We start from the raw sequence: 21308 nt of genomic DNA on the forward strand, positions 1-21308 counted from the left end.
CTTTTGATGTGTCAGGGGATTTATGTGGTATTTTCATCACTGGGGTGTACACTACAGCAATGTTCACATGTGATGTGTACGCAACACTGAGGATCCCTTCTTTTACCATGCATGCATTCAGTGAATGGCACTACTGAGACACACACACTAACAACATACCCCCACCCTCGCCACCACCCTGATATGCCCCACACACGCCCCATTTCCTTCTCAGCCATGCTGTGTCCATGCAGTGCATGATCAATTTCAGTCCTGTGATTGTGGACATGCACCGCAGGGTAGTTTACTTTTATGTGATTTGTTTTTTTTAGGATGCTGCAGGGGTTTTCACCACGCAAAGCCCGCTCACTGTGCTTTGTGGCGTGGTGAGCAGGGTGTTGCAGGGGACACACAAACAACACACAGTTGATGTATTTGCTAATTTGAATTACCTGAGATGCATGCCAACAAGGCTTTGGACTTTTGGTGTATGAAGCATTGGTGGCATGCATTTACGGCATTATTGTGTAGGTGGTACATTTTTTTACAGTCATTTAATCATGTTACGTGTCAGGGGGAATTGTCTATGGCCTGTTTCCATTTGTCACAGGGCACTTTGTGTCAATTTATTCTTGTGTTGTGCATTTGTTTTGCTGATTGGCTGTTGCATGCCATGGCATGGTGTGTTGGGCGGGTGCCATGGGCGTTGGGAGCGTTTAGGTGACATACCAGGATTTCGACGCCCTGTCTTGCAGGTGGATGGTTGTATATGCACCTTGCATGTGTTCCTTTTGGTCACACCGAATTGTTTTTGTTTGAGTAGCTAGGGATGCACACATTGTGGCACTTCCGTGGACACATTCTCAGGGTGTTAAGGTTGTGACAGTTGACTGTCCCTTTGTCATGATCGATTGTCACCTGGAATGTGCCAGGCCTGTGTGCACTCCTCAGGGGGTGGAGTTTAGGTGAAAAATGCAGCCACAAGCTGGATACGGGCTTCCTCGCCACGCGCCCTTTCCCCTCCCATGCACAGCGGCGGCACTTGTGGTTGGGGATGTGGGGGCACCACCATGTCCACCGGTAGGCCCCGCCGTGTTGCAATGTTGTGCAGGACACATGCTGCCACAATGATCCTGCACACTACTGGGGACGCATATCGCTCAGCCCACCGGAGCGGTCAAGGGAGTGGAAACGTGACTTGAGCACTCTGAATGTGCACTCCACTATGCCCCTGGTTGCAATATGGCTGCGTTGTATCTTACCTGGGGTGGTGTGGTGGGGATCCGTATTGGCGCCATCATGTGGGTGCTCAGTGGGTAGGTACTGTCCCCTGGGGCGGTGAGAATAGTTGTCATTAGTTGAGTTTGTCTTTTGTCTGTGTGTGACATGCATGCTTGTGCACAGGCATTTGTACTCACCAATGAGCCATGTGTTGCCATGCCTCCCAGCTTCCAGATGCCGGCTCAGGGCTGACATTCTGTATATGAAACTGTCATGGGTGGACCCTGGATAGTTTGCATAGAGAGAGGTGATGATTCCCTTGGCATCGCATACAACCTGCACGTTGATGGAATGCCAGTGCTTGCGGTATCGGTAGATGTGCTCAGTGGCCTTAGGTGGACATAGGGCCACATGTGTGCAATCAATGGCACCGAGCACTTTGGGGAAGTGTGCCACCCTGTAGAAGTCCTGCACCACGGCCTGCCTTTCTGCGTGTGTTCTGGGCATGTATATGTGCCTGCGGACTGAGGGGCGCACAGTCATGATTGCCAACGCCTGGTGTAGGCAGCCTGACTGCGTGGGTTGTGAGACACCACCTACAATGGCAGTTGTCCGCTGAAATGACCGAGTGGCCAAAAAATGCAGGACATTAAGCACCTTTTCCAAGGGGCTCAGTGCTTGGGAGCACAGGGTAGGTGATGTGAGGTCATCCTCCCACTCAGTGACCAGGTCTAGGATGATATGAGGTGGAAATCTATACCTGCCATAGACCTGATCATCAGGCTTCCCAAAAAGGCTGGTCCTGGGTAAAAAAATGCGGGGCCTGGCTATCCTCCTCCTGCGGTGTCGCACGATCACTGCTGCGAGAAATGGGACATTCATCGTAGCTGTATATGCTTGTTTGTTGTTTGCGTGCACTTTTATGCTGCGCGGGGGCGCTTCCGCCTGCTTTTGCGTGGCGGACGTGTTTACGCCTGTGCGCGTCTTTTGGCATGCGCGGGTTTGCCCTGTTCAATTCCATGAATACGTGTTGTTAGCGTGCGTGTGGGCATTGCGGGGATTTCACAGCGGTACTTCCCCCGTTACGCCCACATTTTCGCATGTTGTTCCCCATTCCCCTTTTTAGGTGTGTGCGCTGGACGTTGTGCGCCTTCACTGGGCGTCTCACGCACAGCGTTTGGGATGTCACAGTGACGTGTGAGGTGAGCACGGAATCGGCGCAGCTCCCAGGTAAGCCACACGCAGTGCCTTCCATGAATCGCTAGCGTGCGTTTCGCACGCGTGCGCTGCCTTTTTCACGCTTGCGCCACCGATTTCGGCGCACAATCATTCCATGAATTACCCTGTAAATGTCTGTGGCATGTAGAGCACTGGGATCGCTGCTTCGCTCTGCGTTCCTGTTGCAGGTTAAATGAATGCCTGTAGCGCACAGACTGCTGGGATAGCCACTTCGGTGTCAGACAGCGCCACAGTCCTATTTAAGGTAAAATGCATGTCTGTGTCGCGTAGAGCACTGGAATTATTACTCTGATGTGTGGAATGCCACTCTACTCCCTATTTTTGTGAATAAAAATATTTTTTAGGATGTAAAAAAGTAATTCCCATTCACAGCGGGGGTATTTTTCAAGCAGAGAAAGTGTTTCGTCTTGTAATCCATGCTGGTTTGAACCTAATAGTTCATGAAATTATAAGGAGTATTTTTACCTGACATTTGCACTTCAGATCAGGCTGTAATAATATTACAGCTCCGTCCTGTGGCCCTGCTCTGCTGGGGCCCCTGATTCAGACATATCCGCGGATCTGTGTGGGGTCACTCTTCCATATCTTTCGTTAGGAGTATTTGTGCTCCCTATCTTATACTTTTGGGAGTATTTGCCTATTTTTAGGGAGTAAAGGTGGAAGGAACGCCGCATATCTGCAAGGCTTATGCATTTGCATCTATAATGTGTTTTCTTTATATTCTGTTCCAGTCATTCTTGTGTATTTCCTTTCACCTTTTTCTTGTTTCTCTTCTATCTTTCCTTTCTCCCCTCTTGCTTTCCTGGTATTTTTCTTTTTTCATTTACACTGAAGCTTTCTCTGCCTTCATTCTTTTGCTCACACTCGGCACCGCCATTTTGTTTTCTCCACTATCTTCCTTTCAGTTGCCCTCTGTCCCGTTTGCTCGTACTCGCCTCTTCCTTGGGACCTTATCTTTATTAGTGCTGGAGCCACTCCTACCCCGTGGCACCTGCAGTATGTGGGGACTTTGCACAGACCTCCCTCTCCCTGGCACCGAGCGGGGCTTTCTCTGATAGACGTCCCTTTCACCGTGTTGGTCTCTAGACTGTAGCTCAGCACAGGAGTGGCTGCTAAGCGTCCTCTGACCGCTGACCTCCCCTTCCTTGACACAGAGTGGGTCTCTAGACTGCAGCTCAGCACAGGAGTGGCTGCTAAGCGTCCTCTGACAGCTGACCTCCCCTTCCCTGACACAGAGTGGGTCTCTAGACTGTAGCTCAGCACAGGACAGGAGTGGCTGCTAAGCGTCCTCTGACAGCTGACCTCCTCTTCCCTGACACAGAGTGGGTCTCTAGACTGTAGCTCAGCACAGGAGTGGCTGCTAAGCGTCCTCTGACAGACCACCCTTTTCCTGACACAGAGTGGGTCTCTAGACTGTAGCTCAGCACAGGAGTGGCTGCTAAGCGTCCTCTGACAGCTGACTTCCCCTTCCCTGACACTGAGTGGGTCTCTAGGCTGTAGCTCAGCACAGGAGTGGCTGCTAAGCGTCCTCTGACAGACCCCCCTTTCCCTGACACAGAGTAGGACTGCATAGTGCAGCTCAGCACAGCAATGGCGGCTCGTCATCCCTTTACAGACCTCCGGCAAGATGCGCTCTGTTCCATCTGCCAGGAGTTTTACAAGGACCCCGTGACTATAGACTGCGGGCATAACTTCTGCTGCGCCTGTCTCACCAAGTACATGGGACAGCCGGATTTAACCATATCCTGTCCGGAATGCAAACAGAAATTCAACAAGAAGAATCTGAAGCCAAACAAGAGATTGGCAAACATGGTCGAAAGCATTCAGCGGCTGGAAGAGGAGTTTGGACACCCCCTAGAAGGAAGACCCTGTGAGGAACATGGAGAGGCTGTACGCCCCCCAGAAGGAAGTCTCTGTGGGGAACATGGAGAGGCTGCACGCCTTCCAGAAGGTAGTCTCTGTGGGGAACATGGAGAGGCCCTGCGACTCTTCTGTGACACGGATGAGACACTCATCTGCCTGGTGTGCAGGGAATCCCGTGAACACAAGGAACACGGTGTGCGGCCCATCCAGGAGGCCTATGAGGACTACAAAGTAAGAGGGTGGCAAGGGGGCAAGCTACAGCAGGGGGCTATTCAGCCTGTGGCTCTCCAGATGTTTTGGACCATAACTCCCTCCCTTTGGCCCTAGGCAGCAGAGTCAATGGTAATGCAGGATGGGAAGAGTAGTGCAAGGCATCTGCTGAGCTTAAGGATGCAGGCCCCTTATCTACTGCAAGGGCACAGGTGGGAAGAAAGTCAAGACACAACCTTCTGTGGTAGGGCTGTAGGGTGCACCTGGGGCCTCAGGCAGCCACACCTGGTCTGCTCTCTGTATACACAGCGGTGGCCCCTGCTCCTGCCTGCAGGACACTTGAGAGTCTTAGAATGAACCCTCTTCTGGGGATCAGGAACCACCAGGAGTGGGGAAAGGGTCTCTGCTGTGCCCCCTTAAGCTCCCATAGGAACCGGCCGTGTGTATGCAGGGGGGGGTATTTATAATTTTAAGGTGCCACCATCTTATGATGTGCACTCCCCTCATCCCGTGGATGTGGAAAGGGGTGAGAGGGCTTGCATAAGACCTTCATTTATCACACTGAACAAGTCGTTTTACTATTCATTATCTCTATGTTTAATCTAACGATTTGAAAAACCTAACTGGCACATGTTTCCAAGCATTCAAATGGTCTCCACCTGGTATATGGGCACTATTTGAATACTTTTTCTCAAATTATAGCGCATTTTGAAATGGTGATGCTACCTTCCAAGAATGTGCTGCAGTTTGACAAAGTGTTCTTAAACAAAGGCCACATACCCCGTAAGCACCTTTTACTACTGATAAAGGCATGCAAGGCGAGGTTTCCATGCCATTATATTATGCATAGACGCAGTGTAAACACCTATTGTTGGCCGCATTGAAGAGAAGTCTTTTTACCTTGTCTATGAATGGCATGTTGGGGCAAAGCCATCCCCGCTGTGTTCTTCCACAGGCAAATGCTGGCATCCTTTTGGGGCAAAGCCATAACTGATGTGTCCTTGCAGGGGAACATTCTGTCATTTGGGGGCAAAGCCTTCACAGTTGTGGCGTCGCAGGGGTAAATGCTGCCAATATTTGGGCAACACCATCATGGATGTACCCTGACAGCAGCAAGACTGCCATTATTTTTTGTTGGTGTCTATGTACAAGTACAAGTAATGTTATTTGTACTGCCAGTCTGGCAGCTGTTTGCTTTTCTGCATGCCCACTGCATGATTATTATTTGAGGAGTTACATGTCTCTAGTTGCCCTTGTTTTTCGCACTGGCACATCCTTTGGTGGAAGACATTGCGCCCAATAATGACTAGAAATTGCAAAACCGAACAATTCTAAAACTATAATATTTATGTATATATGTGTTGGCACCTTCCAGTGGCATTGTCACTTGATTTGGCTCTCCTGAAACCTGATTCCATGGATAGCCTAGGTGGAACCGGTTGTTAGTCCGCTGCTCCATGAGGGAATGGAGTGCTTGTGATGAGTCTATTGCATGCAGGATTGTGTGTGGAGTCGGCACAAGCTTCGCCTGTGATGAGTCTATTGCATGCAGGATTGTGTGTGGAGTCGGGCACAAGCTCCGCTGCTCCATGAGGGAATGGAGTGCTTGTGATGAGTCTATTGCATGCAGGATTGTGTGTGGAGTCAGGCACAAGCTTCGCTGCTCCATGAGGGAATGGAGTGCTTGTGATGAGTCTATTGCATGCAGGATTGTGTGTGGAGTCAGGCACAAGCTTTGCTTGTGATGAGTCTATTGCATGCAGGATTGTGTGTGGAGTCGGGCACAAGATTCGCTGCTCCAGGAGGGAATAGAGTGCTTGTGATGAGTCTATTGCATGCAGGATTGTGTGTGGAGTCGGGCACAAGCTTCACTGCTACAGGAGGGAATAGAGTGCTTGTGATGAGTTTATTGCATGCAGGATTGTGTGTGGAGTCGGGCACAAGCTTCACTTCTCCAGGAGGGAATGGAGTGCTTGTGATGAGTCTATTGCATGCAGGATTGTGTGTGGAGTCAGGCACAAGCTTCGCTGCTCCAGCAGGGAATAGAGTGCTTGTGATGAATCTATTGCATGCAGGATTGTGTGTGGAGTCAGGCACAAGCTTCACTGCTACAGGAGGGAATAGAGTGCTTGTGATGAGTGTATTGCATGCAGGATTGTGTGTGGAGTCAGGCACAAGCTTTGCTTGTGATGAGTCTATTGCATGCAGGATTGTGTGTGGAGTCGGGCAGAAGCTTCACTGCTCCAGGAGGGAATGTGCTTGTGATGAGTCTATTGCATGCAGGATTGTGTGTGGAGTCGGGCACAAGATTCGCTGCTCCAGGAGGGAATAGAGTGCTTGTGATGAGTCTATTGCATGCAGGATTGTGTGTGGAGTCGGGCACAAGCTTCACTGCTACAGGAGGACATAGAGTGCTTGAGATGAGTCTATTGCATGCAGGATTATGTGTGGAGTCAGGCACAAGCTTTGCTTGTGATGAGACTATTGCATGCAGGATTGTGTGTCGAGTCGGGCACACGCTTCACTCCTCCAGGAGGGAATGGAGTGCTTGTGATGAGTCTATTGCATGCAGGATTGTGTGTGGAGTCAGGCACAAGCTTTGCTGCTCCAGGAGGGAATAGAGTGCTTGTGGTGAGTCTATTGCATGCAGAATTGTGTGTGGAGTCGTCAGGCACAAGCTTCGCCTGTGATGAGTCTATTGCATGCAGGATTGTGTGAGGAGTCAGGCACAAGCTTTGCTGCTCCAGGAGGGAATAGAGTGCTTGTGGTGAGTCTATTGCATGCAGGATTGTGTGTGGAGTCAGGCACAAGCTTTGCTTGTGATGAGTCTATTGCATGCAGGATTGTGTGTGGAGTCAGGCACAAGCTTCGCTGCTCCAGGAGGGAATACAGTGCTTGTGATGAGTCTATTGCATGCAGGATTGTGTGTGGAGTCAGGCACAAGCTTCGCTGCTCCAGGAGGGAATGGAGTGCTTGTGATGAGTCTATTGCATGCAGGATTGTGTGTGGAGTCAGGCACAAGCTTCGCTGCTCCAGGAGGGAATAGAGTGCTTGTGATGAGTCTATTGCATGCAGGATTGTGTGTGGAGTCAGGCACAAGCTTCGCTGCTCCAGGAGGGAATAGAGTGCTTGTGATGAGTCTATTGCATGCAGGATTGTGTGTGGAGTAGGGCACAAGCTTCACTGCTACAGGAGGGAATAGAGTGCTTGTGATGAGTCTATTGCATGCAGGATTATGTGTGGAGTCAGGCACAAGCTTTGCTTGAAATGAGTCTATTGCATGCAGGATTGTGTGTGGAGTCGGGCACAAGCTTCACTTCTCCAGGAGGGAATGGAGTGCTTGTGATAAGTCTATTGCATGCAGGATTGTGTGTGGAGTCAGGCACAAGCTTTGCTGCTCCAGCAGGGAATAGAGTGCTTGTGATGAGTCTATTGCATGCAGGATTGTGTGTGGAGTCAGGCACAAGCTTCACTGCTACAGGAGGGAATAGAGTGCTTGTGATGAGCGTATTGCATGCAGGATTGTGTGTGGAGTCAGGCACAAGCTTTGCTTGTGATGGGTGTATTGCATGCAGGATTGTGTGTGGAGTCGGGCAGAAGCTTCACTGCTCCAGGAGGGAATGGAGTGCTTGTGATGAGTCTATTGCATGCAGGATTGTGTGTGGAGTCAGGCACAAGCTTTGCTTGTGATGAGTCTATTGCATGCAGGATTGTGTGTGGAGTCGGGCACAAGCTTCACTGCTACAGGAGGGAATAGAGTGCTTGAGATGAGTCTATTGCATGCAGGATTATGTGTGGAGTCAGGCACAAGCTTTGCTTGTGATGAGTCTATTGCATGCAGGATTGTGTGTCGAGTCGGGCACAAGCTTCACTTCTCCAGGAGGGAATGGAGTGCTTGTGATGAGTCTATTGCATGCAGGATTGTGTGTGGAGTCAGGCACAAGCTTTGCTGCTCCAGGAGGGAATAGAGTGCTTGTGGTGAGTCTATTGCATGCAGAATTGTGTGTGGAGTCGTCAGACACAAGCTTCGCCTGTGATGAGTCGATTGCATGCAGGATTGTGTGAGGAGTCAGGCACAAGCTTTGCTGCTCCAGGAGGGAATAGAGTGCTTGTGGTGAGTCTATTGCATGCAGGATTGTGTGTGGAGTCAGGCGGCACAAGCTTTGCTTGTGATGAGTCTATTGCATGCAGGATTGTGTGTGGAGTCAGGCACAAGCTTCGCTGCTCCAGGAGGGAATACAGTGCTTGTGATGAGTCTATTACATGCAGGATTGTGTGTGGAGTCAGGCACAAGCTTCGCTGCTCCAGGAGGGAATGGAGTGCTTGTGATGAGTCTATTGCATGCAGGATTGTGTGTGGAGTCAGGAACAAGCTTTGCTGCTCCAGGAGGGAATAGAGTGATTGTGATGTGTCTATTGCATGCAGGATTGTGTGTGGAGTCAGGCACAAGCTTCGCTGCTCCAGGAGGGAATAGAGTGCTTGTGATGAGTCTATTGCATGCAGGATTGTGTGTGTAGTCAGACTCAAGCTTCTGTCGTCCCCGTCTTGGAGGTCATGGGTACAACGTTGATAGTGGCTGCCCCTTCTCCTTGGCAAGGTCGCCATGAGCAAGTTGTCAAGTTGCTTTTGAATGGTGCGGCACTGCTGGCTGCTCTTCTCTCGCTTATAAGCTAAGCATGTCCCACAAATCCACGTTCAACCCCTTAACTCCACTCCTTCTCCTCTTTCAGCCAATGACTTTGCTAGCTTCTTCTCCTACAAGATATGCAAGGTATGCGACACCCCAACTGTCTGGCTTTCTCCCCCTCGCTTCTGTTCTACATCACACCATTGCCACCCACACTGTCCCTCTATTTTGAACTTCCCTTCCACCTCTCTGGATGAACTGGTATCCCACTGCTGGTGTGACATCCCATCCTTTGCTTCTACTGACCCCATTACCCCACAGATATTCAAGGAATTGGCTTCCTGGAGTGCTCCTGTCGTCTCCCTTCAACCTGTCTCTTTCCATTGTCAACATCCCAGGCTGTTTTAATATGGTTACTGTCATACCTATCTTGAAGTCTACTGCCGATCTCAACAAGCATATCCTCATATCAGCCTTCCACCCACTGCTCCGATGCCCTGCAACTGCGTCACTGAACATGTATAAGCTAATGGACACAGCTACGCCCTCCGATCTGGCTCCTGTAGCTAAATCTACCTGAAAATGGAGCTAGTCCCCATCCCCTGCATTATCACCACTGCTCCTGATGCTGTTCACTCTCACCCTCCACATTCTCTTATGAATTTAATGCTGTCAATCACTCATCTCTCCACCAGACTTCCTCCCACCTGGGTTTCCAGGAGGCCTTCCTGTCTGAGAGCATCTACTTCATCTCCTGGAACTCTGGCACTTCTTTGCCCCCCACCCTGTAGGGTCCCTCAAGGGTCTGTCTTCTGCTTCTTCCACTTCCCCTTGTATGTCGCCTCTCTTGGCGAATGACCTCCTCCATCGGCTTCTCATGTCCTCTTTCTGCTGTTGAAATGCAAATATTCTCCTTCTCCTTCTTCATCCCAGAAGCACCCGCTTACATGACCATCTATGTCTCTCCGCCATTTCAATGTGATCTATCGCTTGGTCTCCCACATCACACCTCCTCTCAGATTTCCACCTGATCACCGTACCCCATCCCCCTTGGCTTGCAATGTGGGGTTCCCTTTTGACAGCAACTTCAAACTTCAAACATTCATTGCTGCCACAACCACGACTGCATGGCCCCATCTGCTGAACATCTGGAAAACCCATCCCCATCATACCTTCTACTCCACTAAACACTTACCTCCACTCTACGCGTCAGTAGGGTGGATTGCTGCTTCAGGGTCCGCGTGGGTTTACACGGCCCTACATTGCTCCTCTTAACGAAGCAGTAAGCTTTGCTTCCTGCACAACCTCCCCCATTCCTCACCCACCCCCTGTATATGTTTATCATGTAAGTGTCTTCCATCGCTTCTCCGTGTATATCCACATGTTCTGGCTCCATCGCCCACTCCGTGACATCCTGTTCCCAAGAAAGATGTATTTAGGGGACTATGTACAAATAAGGGCCACATGCAAAAGGGGAACTTCCCAGAAGAAATTATCAGTAGAATGAGAACACATGTCATGATGGTCTCCTCCCAAGGAACTGTCTTTTCCCGCTGAGTGGGAGTTTCAGCATCCGGACCCTGAAGCATAGGTTTGAGTCCGTGCATTTCCTCGGGGGTTGCTTCGTATCCCCACTTTGGTGTTGTTGGTTTATGGGGCTCCCAAAACATCTCCTTCTGTCATTGAGGGGTTTCCAGGTCTCGTTCCCCGAGACTCACTCTGGCACCAAGCTTTGCAAATAGACAGGTCCAGGGTCACTACCAGCTGGAGCTGGAGAGAAGTCTCTGGGTTGGACTGGCCATACTCTAGACTATTTTTGTTTTCCCTTCTGTAAGGTAACAGTAACCTCCCTGCTCAGGTCTTGCTTCTCCTTCCAGCATCTGGGCCAGCCTAGGGCCGACCTGACCTGCTGGACCCTTCCTAAGCTCGCTCTCTAGGTCCTGGAGTCTATCTCTCTCTCTTTTTCTCTCTCCATCTTTGCCCTTCTTTGTGGCCTTCCTACCAACTGTGTGCCACTCTCTCCATCGGACCTGACTGTTTATATGTCACTCTTGGACCTTTGGGTGTGCACTAGTCCCTGGTACATAGGGTCTTCCTCATCCTCTCCACTTCTGATTTGCACCACTTCCCCTCTGTGTGGAACCCGGCAATGGGCCTCATCATGAGTTGGGCTGTAGCCCTTAAATGCGGCGGTAACGCTATCACCGCTGTATTGAAGGGTCCGCCCAATCATGAGTTGGGTGTTAAGTGGGAGTTTTACCTCCAGCTTCTTGCTGGAGGTAAACATTTCCCCTTACTGCCTTTTTTCTGCGTAATTTTGCCGGAGCTAATAGCACCATGTAACCCCCATTGGGTCCAATGGACCCAATGGGGAATTACAGACAGACCGCTACTCGTGATCCAGCGTTAATAGCGCCGGACCGAGTAACGGTTACGCTATTTGCGTAGGGCGGTATCCCGGCGCAATTACTGCCGGAATACCGCCAAACTCATGATGAGGCCCAATGTCACTCCCTCCAATTCCAAGACTTTCCCAGCGACCGCCTTTTTCTGTTTCCTTTCCACTCTTGAGTTTCCCACCGCCTTCGTATGTCCAATTTCCACTCTTAATGCTGTAATGTTGTCCTGGGGCTCCCCTATTACCGCCACGCCCTTCGATTCACACTCTCCTCCTCATGTTATCACCTCCTTTCAGATCCTTCCTGCTTCCCCCACCTACTTCTATTCTCTCTCATTCCCTTAGGTTACGACTTCCTCTTGGATCTCTGCTGCTGCCACCACCCCCTCCTGCTCGCTCTCCTTCCCTTATGTACGACTTCCTCTTGGATCTGTACTGCTGCGGCCACCACCTCCTCCTGCTCACTCTCCTCCCCTTATGTTACGACTTCCTCTTGGATCTGTACTGCTGCTGCAACCACCTCCTCCTGCTTGCTTTCCTTCCCTTATGTATGACTTCCTCATAGATCTGTACTGCTGCTGCCACCACCTCCTCCTGCTCACTCTCCTTCCCTTATGTTACGACTGCCTCTTGTATCTGTACTGCTGCTGCCACCACCCCCTCCTGCTCACTCTCCTACCCTTATGTTACGACTTCCTCTTGGATCTGTACTGCTGCTGCAACCACCTCCTCCTGCTCGCTCTTCTCCCCTTATTTACGACTTCCTCTTGTATCTGTACTGCTGCAGCAACCACCTCCTCCTGCTCGCTCTTCTCCCCTTATTTACGACTTCCTCTTGGATCTGTACTGCTGCTGCTACCACCTCCTCCTGCTCGCTTGCCTTCCCTTCTGTAAGACTTCCTCTTGGATCTGTACTGCTGCTGCCACCACCTCCTCCTGCTCACTCTTCATCCTTGATGTTACCACCTCACATGTATCTGCACTGTCCCACTACCACCACCTACCTCTGCTCACTTTCCATCACTGATGTGATCACCTACTCCAAGATCTGCCCCAGTACCACCACCTTCTGTTTGCTCTCTGCCACTCATTGTATCACTCCCTCCTGGATCTGTTCTGCTATGACCACCACATTCTGCTAATTCTCCACCACTCTTTTTTTCACCCCCTGTTGCATCACTCCGGCTACCACATCTACTTCGGCTCTCCACCCATCAACCATGATGTTATCACTGCCTGCTGCACTTTATGGCCACCATCTCTCCACAATCATCTGCCTCTTCAGTCTCTAGTTCTCCCTTTGCTCTCACATTTCCGGCCTCCTCCAAAGTTGAGTCTCTGGGGCCGACTGTACTTATACTGAGTTACCACTGCTCCCAAGAGTGGGTCTTAGTCTGTGAATCTGCACCTGTCAGTGCTGATTGAGTCAGGGCTGGGATTGTCTAACTTCCCTGAGCACATCTAGGACTGGAGTGTGGGTTTCTGTACGAGTGTCTCCACATAGAGCGAGTTGCAGACCTGACACAAGGTTTTCGGAAAACCGTGGTGTTCGCTGCATTCATAGAGAGTTGTGTTGGTGTACCGGGCAAACTAGATATAGTAGACATGCGTCCTTAACGGTAAATGAGCCTCATTTCAAGTTTGCTGGTTTGCCGGTATCCTGGTGGTAAATATGCCAGGATACCGGCAAACAAAAATACTGATACCGGCACTCCATGTCTAGGCATGTGGAGCCTCGCTCTCCTTCGCCATCCTCTCCTCTTCTTCCTGTTCCCCTCCCCCTCCTAAGAGGAGGCAGGGGAATAGGGTGCCAGAGGACAGGCTCCTGCGCATTTTTAAGAAGGCCCTGCAGGAGGAGGGGATCCAGACTCATCATAGCAGGGGGGTGTGCCCTTCCTCTTCCTCCTGCTCAGACGCTTCTTCCTACAGCCTGGGTGATTCCCAGAGGTCGACTGACTTCAGGGGCAGGTACTTGGACAAGCAAGCCACAGCGAATGTTCTTCTTCAGGTGTCCCATTATATGGGGTTTCCGGACTATGAGCCCTCGTCTACTCTAGCTGGGGGGTGGGGGGGTTTCAGCCCCCTCAGCCCCATTTCAAGCACATCTCAAGAAGGGGCTCCTGCTTCTCCCTGACATAAAGACTGAGATTTTCAGGGAGTGGATTGATCCGGACAAGTCAGCGGTCCCCAGGTTCCTTGCCAAGCTGTATCCCTTGCAGGGGAGGAGATGGCCCTGCTGCAGGTGGTTCTGGTAGATTACATCATTCCCAGTCTGGTGGGGAGGTCGTCCTTGGCCTCAGACGGGGTCTGAAGTCCACCCTGAAGGTGGCTGGTGGGCTCAGATTCTGCCCCCCTTCTATGAGCCATCAAGACTCAGGTGGAGTTTTTGTCAGACTTGGCGTATGATGGTGTGAAGGCGGCCGACGTGTCCATGGGTTCCATCGTGGGGGGTCGGCAGCACGTTCTTACCAGGGATTGGAAGACGGACGCCCGACAGAAGTCTACTGCCATGAACATTCCCTTTGAAGGGCGGATGCTGTTTGGGGATTCCTTGGAGGACACGGTCCATAAGGTCTTCAAGGTGGACAAACATGCTGGCCAGGGTAATGTTACCCCGTGGCAACTACCCCAGGCGTTCGACCTCAGAGACACAGGTAACCTGGGGCCCTGGCGGTTCCGATGGATGAAGGAATTCAAGGTGTACATAGGGGCGATGGGCCCCATGGATGAAGAACGAAGGAAAAACATTCTTACTTTAGCAGTGGGGGCTGCTGTCAGAAACTTCCTCTACGAATTGGTTGATGAGAAAAAGGCGACGTACCAGGCAATTCGAGAGGCACTTGACACCTATTTTGCCCCACACACCAACGTAGACTACGAAGACACATCTTCAATACAACCATGCAGGAGAAAGGGAAATCCATGGACAACTATGTCATGCGGCTACGCATCCTCATGAAACACTACGCTTTCCATCGGTACTCCAATGACAAAGCCGTACGCTCTCAGGTCATCCTGGGTTGCTAATCTGCAGAATTCAAATGGAAATTGCTCCAGAAACAGAGGACCCTTGACAAAATCTTAGCGATGGCCCGCACCAATTCAGCAGTCATGCAGCAGGTGGTTGGCCTGGGACGGGTGAAGATCTCATCGGACACCCAAGATCAGGAAGCTATCAAGAAACTGACACCAACTCAGCACGACAAACCCACCCAGTCAACGAAATCGTGCTACTGCTGCGGCTACGAATTTCCCCATGAAGGCACATGCCCGGCACTCGGACAGAAGTGCACAGCATGCAGGGGTGATGACCATTTCAGAGCAGTCTGCAGAAATGCCCTGACAACACCTGCCCCGACAGCCTCCCGAGGAGCAGCAGACGCCATCCCGCTCACCGACCAGATCACAGGAGAACAAGCTGCGAGCGCAGAAGGTATCGCCCAGCGGAAAGCGAGGGCAACTGCCAACCGCCCAGAAGATTGCTCCAGTCCCCTGACAGGAGAACCACTCACAGGCCCCGACGGAGCGTCCGCTACATGGAGATACGATCACCGTCAGGGAGTGATTCCTCCTCCTCCTCACACAATAGTCAAAGGACGAAAGGATACGTGTGGGCAGTTGGGAACGAGACAGCGAAGGAACATAGCCCCATTCTAACACTCCAAGTACACAACACACCGACAGTTTCTCATCGTCACGGGCACAACTGTCAATGTTTTGAGCGAAGAGGCATATAAGAGCCTTCCTCACCAGCCAAAACTGCGGCCCTCACAGGTCGATATTTTTCCTTATGTCTCCAACACACCCCTGCCCTGCAAGGTCACTTTTACCACGGTCTTCGCACACAAATCAAACACAGCCCGTATACAACTATATGTCCTCTCCCAAGAGGCCAACAGCGGATGCATTTTGAGTTTCAAGATGGCCGTCAACATGGGACTTGTCCACATCTTATATAACATGATGGCCCACAAATATATGTCCCCTGAAGGAGACGTCACGAAAACATATCCAAACCCCTTGAAAGGACTCGGCAAACTGCGCAACTGCAAAGTGAGGCTTCACATTGATCCAGAAGTCAAGTCGGTTGCCCAACACTACAGGGGCATCCCGATAAACATTCTAAAATAGGTGGAAGAGGAGCTGAGATGCTTACTAGACCTCCACATCATTGAGCCGGCGGTGGGGCCCACTCCATGGGTCTCCCCGATTGTACCAGTGCCTAATAAATTGGCTGAGGGCTCCATTCGCTTGTGCGTAGATATGCGCCGCCCCAACATGGCAATCCAACGAGAGTGACAGCAAGCCACGCGAATAACGGACCTGATCCACCTCCTCAATGGTGCAACCATGTTTTCGAAGCTAGACCTCAACAAGGGCTACCATCAGCTTGAGCTAGCGTGGGAGTACCGTTCATCACCACCTTTGTGACTCATATGGGGCTTTACCGCTAAAAGCGCCTGAACTTCGGCGTATCACTCAGCAGGGGGGTTATCCTGCCCGGACAAGCACCTCAGCCAATCACGACAAAGTGCGACTTGGGTCTCCAAGGAGACCCTGTGCAGGGGTGACTACACCCCTCCCTCACATTCAGCCCACCTAGACACCCAGACGCCAAAGGAGGCCTTCTGGACAGAAGCCCGCCAAAGGTCGGCGAACAAAGGAGGCAAACTTGGTTTGCCGCGAAAGTAAAACACAAGAAGGACTTTAACAAAAAGAAATAGAACCCAACCAGAGCCGAAATAAAAAGTATTTGGTCAAGCGGGTTTAAGTTTGAGGCTAATATAATAGCCTAAAACAGTACCACGTTTATATAGTATAATCGCGGTAGAAAAGTTAGGGTAGATACCACTGCCACCAGCCAAGTCTTAGTGTTAAGAGAGCAAAACAAAGCTCAGAGAAGCACAGACAAAAAGGGATAGGAATTAACCCTTTCCAGTACTCCATCTAAGATGGGGTGTACTGGGTCTGTAGTTTAAAGTGACTATATAAAGTTAATGGCAACTTTACCTGTTTCTGGGGGACATTAGTCAACCCCAGAACAATTCAGTCAGTGGGAAGTCTTCAAAGACGACCCATTGTTACTGCACTGAAGGTGCTGTGTAACACAACCAAAAAAGGGCACTCCTGGAGTGGTGTAGCTCCAGAGCCCAAGATCACACAACCAGTAGAAATCCACAAGGCAAAAAACATGTAAGAGTGGGAAAAAGGCTCACACTCTTACCAGGTGGAAAAAATAAACCCCAGAAATCCAGCAAAGCTGCTGAGGGACTCACTAGGTGAGGGAAATTAGCCATAACTGAGAATTCTCCCTAACACACGCTACCTGGAAAATGTTGTGACAGTGAGTGCCCCGCTGAGAGAACTGACCAAGAATGGCCAGGAATTGATCTGGACTGCAGAATGTGAGACTGCTTTTACAGACATTCATGCTCGCAGTGCTTCAGTCTCTTACATGGCCTACTTTAGTTCAGCCAAAGACACAGAGGTGTCTGTGGACGCCAGTCGTGGGATTGGGTGCGATAATGGCGCAATATGACCCCAGAACCCTGCATATCAAGAAAGTGGTGTCATACGTCAGCCGATGCCTCCCCACAACTGAACAGAAATGCTCACAGGCAGAGAAGGAAAGCCTGGCGGTCGTCTGGCCCTGCAAGCATTTCCTTCTGCTCCTATTTGGAAACGCATTCACAGTGGTCACCGACCGCCAAGCCCTCCTCACCATTTATAGCAACCCCCATGCTTGAATGCCCCCGCAAATAGAAAGATGGAGACTCCGTCTCAAGGATTACAAGTTTTCTATCCGCCACAGGCCGGGCAAGGATAAGAATCGAGCCGACTATCTCTCCCGCCACCCCACGGGGCCCTCTGTCCCGGAACATTCAATTGCTGATGCATATCTGCAATACATCATCCACCAGCTAAAACCTTTCCCGATAGCGTGGAAGATGCTGCAGCAAGGATCTGGAAATGACACCGTGCTGGCCCTTCTCGCCCAGCGCATCAGCCAAGGTAAACTGAAGCATGCAAGGGACTGAGCAAAACACCTAGAAGAGTCGCTGCAGGGTGACATAAAAGCAATGCTGCTGGTCCAAGAGGAACTCACCACAACAGAAGACCAAATAGTCATGAAAGGTTATCGAATCGTCCTGTCCAAGTCATTGCGCCAACAGGTGGTCGATCTAGCCCACGAGGGACACTGAGGTGTGGTCTAGACGAAGAAACTTCTGAGACAGAAAATTTGGTTTCCAGGGCTGGAAAACAAGTGGAGGACACCCTAAAGAACTGTGCTATCTGCAGGGCCCTAGCGCCAGCCCCATGCCCAAACCCACTACAGATGTCACCACTCCCCGAGGGCGTATGGGAGGAACTAGCGCTGGACTTCTTTGGACTCCTCCGAGATGGCATGTATGCCCTAGTAGTGATCGATGAGTACTCAAGGTACACAGAGGTACAAATAGTGCCATCTACAGCAGTGTCAGCGTTCATTCCTGCTTTGGACCGCATACTACCAGCCTTTTACATGTCTGAGGTCTTTATGGGCGGACCTCGTGGAACTGGTTACGCAGCTTGCCGCTTCACTGACTTCGAGTGGACATAGCGCACTCTCAAGTGGTTGGACCCATACATATTTTCACGCTGCCTTAAAACGGAGGCATAGGCCCTGGAACATCTCGGCAGATACGTGCCGTGTGGCACACGGTCATCCACATCATCCCAGTACAGGCTCCATTGTTGACACACGTAGCACCTCCAGGCACACAGAGCACTAGAAGGCAGAGAGCTCCGGTTCCCTGGAGTCCCCCATTGGCGAGTCCCCACCCCTCGCTGGCACGCTGCTGAGGCAGCAAGATTAGGCCTCAGTACTCGAGGGTCCTCAAAATACTGCTGCCCAGCGCAGCACTCTATGGAGTTAGTCAAGTTAGACACCACTAAGCCACCTCCGTCTCGATGGCAAAACAAATGCCATTCCGTCTTGAGGACCTCATTAAAGCATGTGGATTGGCGGACGCACAAGGAAAAACAAGGCCCAGCTGGTGTTTCGGCCATTTCATCACCAAACTTAGGCAAGTTGCCAAAGCCGACGCCATACACTGCTCCCAAACTCCCCTTTCCTTTCTCTTTCATAGTACCAATGTTTTGGCGATATATTTGGTGGCTGCTTATGCCACCAAAAAGCGTCGAGGGAGTGGAAATGACCTTCACGTGCAGTGCAAACCCCCCTCACACCTATGCCAAATGGGTGCCGGGGGCTGGTGTTGGTCACAACCGCAGCTTTTGGAACAAGAGGGTGGCGTCCTGCCACATAGATACAAATTGACCTTTCCTGCAGAGATTGTGTCATTGAGCATGCTAAGTATCAGAGGAACTGTATCCTTATAATCATCAAGATAATTGAAAAAAAAGAAGAGGAGAGTAACAGTAGTGACTATTAGCTCATTTATTTTGCTGATGTCAAATTAAACATGGGTTTGATTTCCCATAGTATTTTGTGTTTTTTTTGGGGACAACACCTGCCTAATATTTGGCAGACATATTGAAAAGCGAGAGAAACAAAAGAAGCAAAGTGAGCAAACAAAAAGAACTTAATCCAAATTATTCACACATGGTCATAGGCTTGCCAATACATATACAAAAATACGGAACAGATCCCCAGCAATTCTGATCACATGCTGTTTGGAAAGAGAAAATGTGAACAGTGAGCTGGGGTAAATCTTAATGAGTACATCCTAATAGTTGTTTCCAAGGTGTGCTGAATAGTTGGGAGGTAACCAAGTCTTTGGTCACAACCGCTGCGGCATTCAATATTTGGCAGGCTGTGAAAGATAAATTGACAATCTTTTGATTAAATATGAATTGATATTTTATCATCATATAGCAATGATTTTAGTCTGATTAAGTTTTGATATAGAGCTCTTACTCTTTTAATGAGTTCATTTATTGGTTCAGTTTAAATGGGAACTGGAATTGTACTTTACTTATCTTATGTGTGTAATATTATGCTTTCATGCCTTGTTTTTAACTGTAGTTAAAAGTGCACCGCAAATCCCCGTGACTTCCAGCCATGCTTTCATAACAGCAAAGAGTAGACTTCAAGTACCAGAATGCACAGAATAAAAGCGGGCCCGGATGGGTTGCTATGCTCATACCTGACATGGCGCCGGCTTAGAGGGCCCCACCCGCTGGCGATTGCCGTGGTTGGGGAGGGAGGGGGGGGCTCACAGGTGAGCTGCACATGTGTCTTTCTTTGCCCTGGTCCCAGTCCCAGTCCCAGTGGCCTTTCCTTGACACCACTCATCTGACAACAAATACCTTTGGAGAGGGTCCTGATGAAGCAGGACAAGGTTCATTTCCATCATTCTGCTGAAACATGCTTGTGTGGACCAGATAGCAATTGAATAGTGTGCATATTTTCTACATTTTTATACTTTGCATATAATTAGTGATGGCAAATGTTAGATTATTTGTTTGATTTTCCAGTTTTCACGTTTTGTTTTCTGGTTGCTTTTTCTTTGGTTGTTTTGCATTTTTTTAAATGTTCTGTTAATATATAAAAATGACTTTCCAAGTAGATTCTGTGACGCGCATCACAGCTGGCAAGCACGGTCTCTCTCTCTGGGCATGGGCCAGCATTCATATATCCGGAATCAGAGCACTGAACAGTTAATTACCTCCCCCCTCCCCCCCTCCCCATTCCAATCAGCGATTCAGTGTACACACACCCCCGGCGCCAGCGCGCTCGCACGAGATGTAGCTGATAATGAGCTCACGCGAGATGTAGCTGATAATGAGCTCGTGCGAGATGTAGCTGATAATGAGCTGACACTCTGACCCCGGATTCGGGTCTCGCGAGAAAGAAGCGAACAATGTGCAGGAGGTGGGGGAAGCAGGCAGGGGAAAGTCTGGGGCCGGGCTGGGTGGAGCAGGCAAATCATACATGTTCATCCATCTCACACTGACTCAATTATCGAACACACGCTGGACCTTCTTGGTATCACCTACACTAATTATGCAGATGATACCCAGATTCTCCTACCACTTACCGGTGATTACGACAAGGATTTGGCCTTAGTGAACAGAGTGTATCTCATCATCCAGGCATGGATGGCCACACACGGTCTATGCCTGAATGACAACAAAACTGAAATCATCATCCTGGGCACACCCTCCACCCTTAAAAAACTGGGCCCCAACTACTCCTCCTTCAACATCGACAATAACCAAATCACGACCGCCCACGCGGCAAAAACACTGGGTTTCTACTTGGACTCCACCCTTTCTTTCAACAAGCAGGTCAATGCGATGGCTTCGGCAACCGCCTACACCTGTAAACTGATAAGAGCAGGCAAACCCTTCCTATCAAGTGATAGCTGCATCACACTCACTAGAGCGCTCGTGTTATCAAAACTGGACTACTGCAACTCGCTCTATATTGGGGCTAACAAGGAAATCATCAAAAGAATTCAAATTCTGCAGAACAACACGCTTAGAGCAGCACTTTGCATTCCCAGGAGAGCCCACACCACCGCTCTCCGACGAGCTAACAACTGGCTTTCTACGCAGGAGAAAATCCAACTAAAAGTTGCCTCTTTGGTCCACAAATGCCTTAACAACGCCGCACCACAGTACCTATCTGCTAGATTCACCAAACTAAAACCTATAAGACTTACTAGATCTGCCAATTCCAACAACCTATCTATACCTAGAGTCAAACTGACCAAAGTCGCTGGCTGCAGCTTTCAGGTGAAAGCAGCTCAACTCTGGAACTCC

The 21308-nt window shown here is 50.1% G+C and overlaps 1 protein-coding gene across 1 annotated transcript in view; it reads left to right on the forward strand.

Moving 5' to 3' along the window:
* The first annotated feature begins 3893 nt into the window (after positions 1-3893).
* LOC138520556 (uncharacterized) overlaps positions 3894-21308 on the forward strand; it is a 111632-nt gene continuing 94217 nt past the window's right edge. The window contains exon 1 of the mRNA XM_069632897.1: positions 3894-4533. Within this exon, the coding sequence (XP_069488998.1) occupies positions 4030-4533 (504 nt within the window). The 5' untranslated portion in view covers positions 3894-4029. The remainder of the gene's footprint in view (positions 4534-21308) is intronic.

This window comes from Ambystoma mexicanum, chromosome 13 (assembly GCF_040938575.1).
Source record: "Ambystoma mexicanum isolate Mex_15411 chromosome 13, UKY_AmexF1_1, whole genome shotgun sequence".
NCBI classification, from domain to species: domain Eukaryota; kingdom Metazoa; phylum Chordata; class Amphibia; order Caudata; family Ambystomatidae; genus Ambystoma; species Ambystoma mexicanum.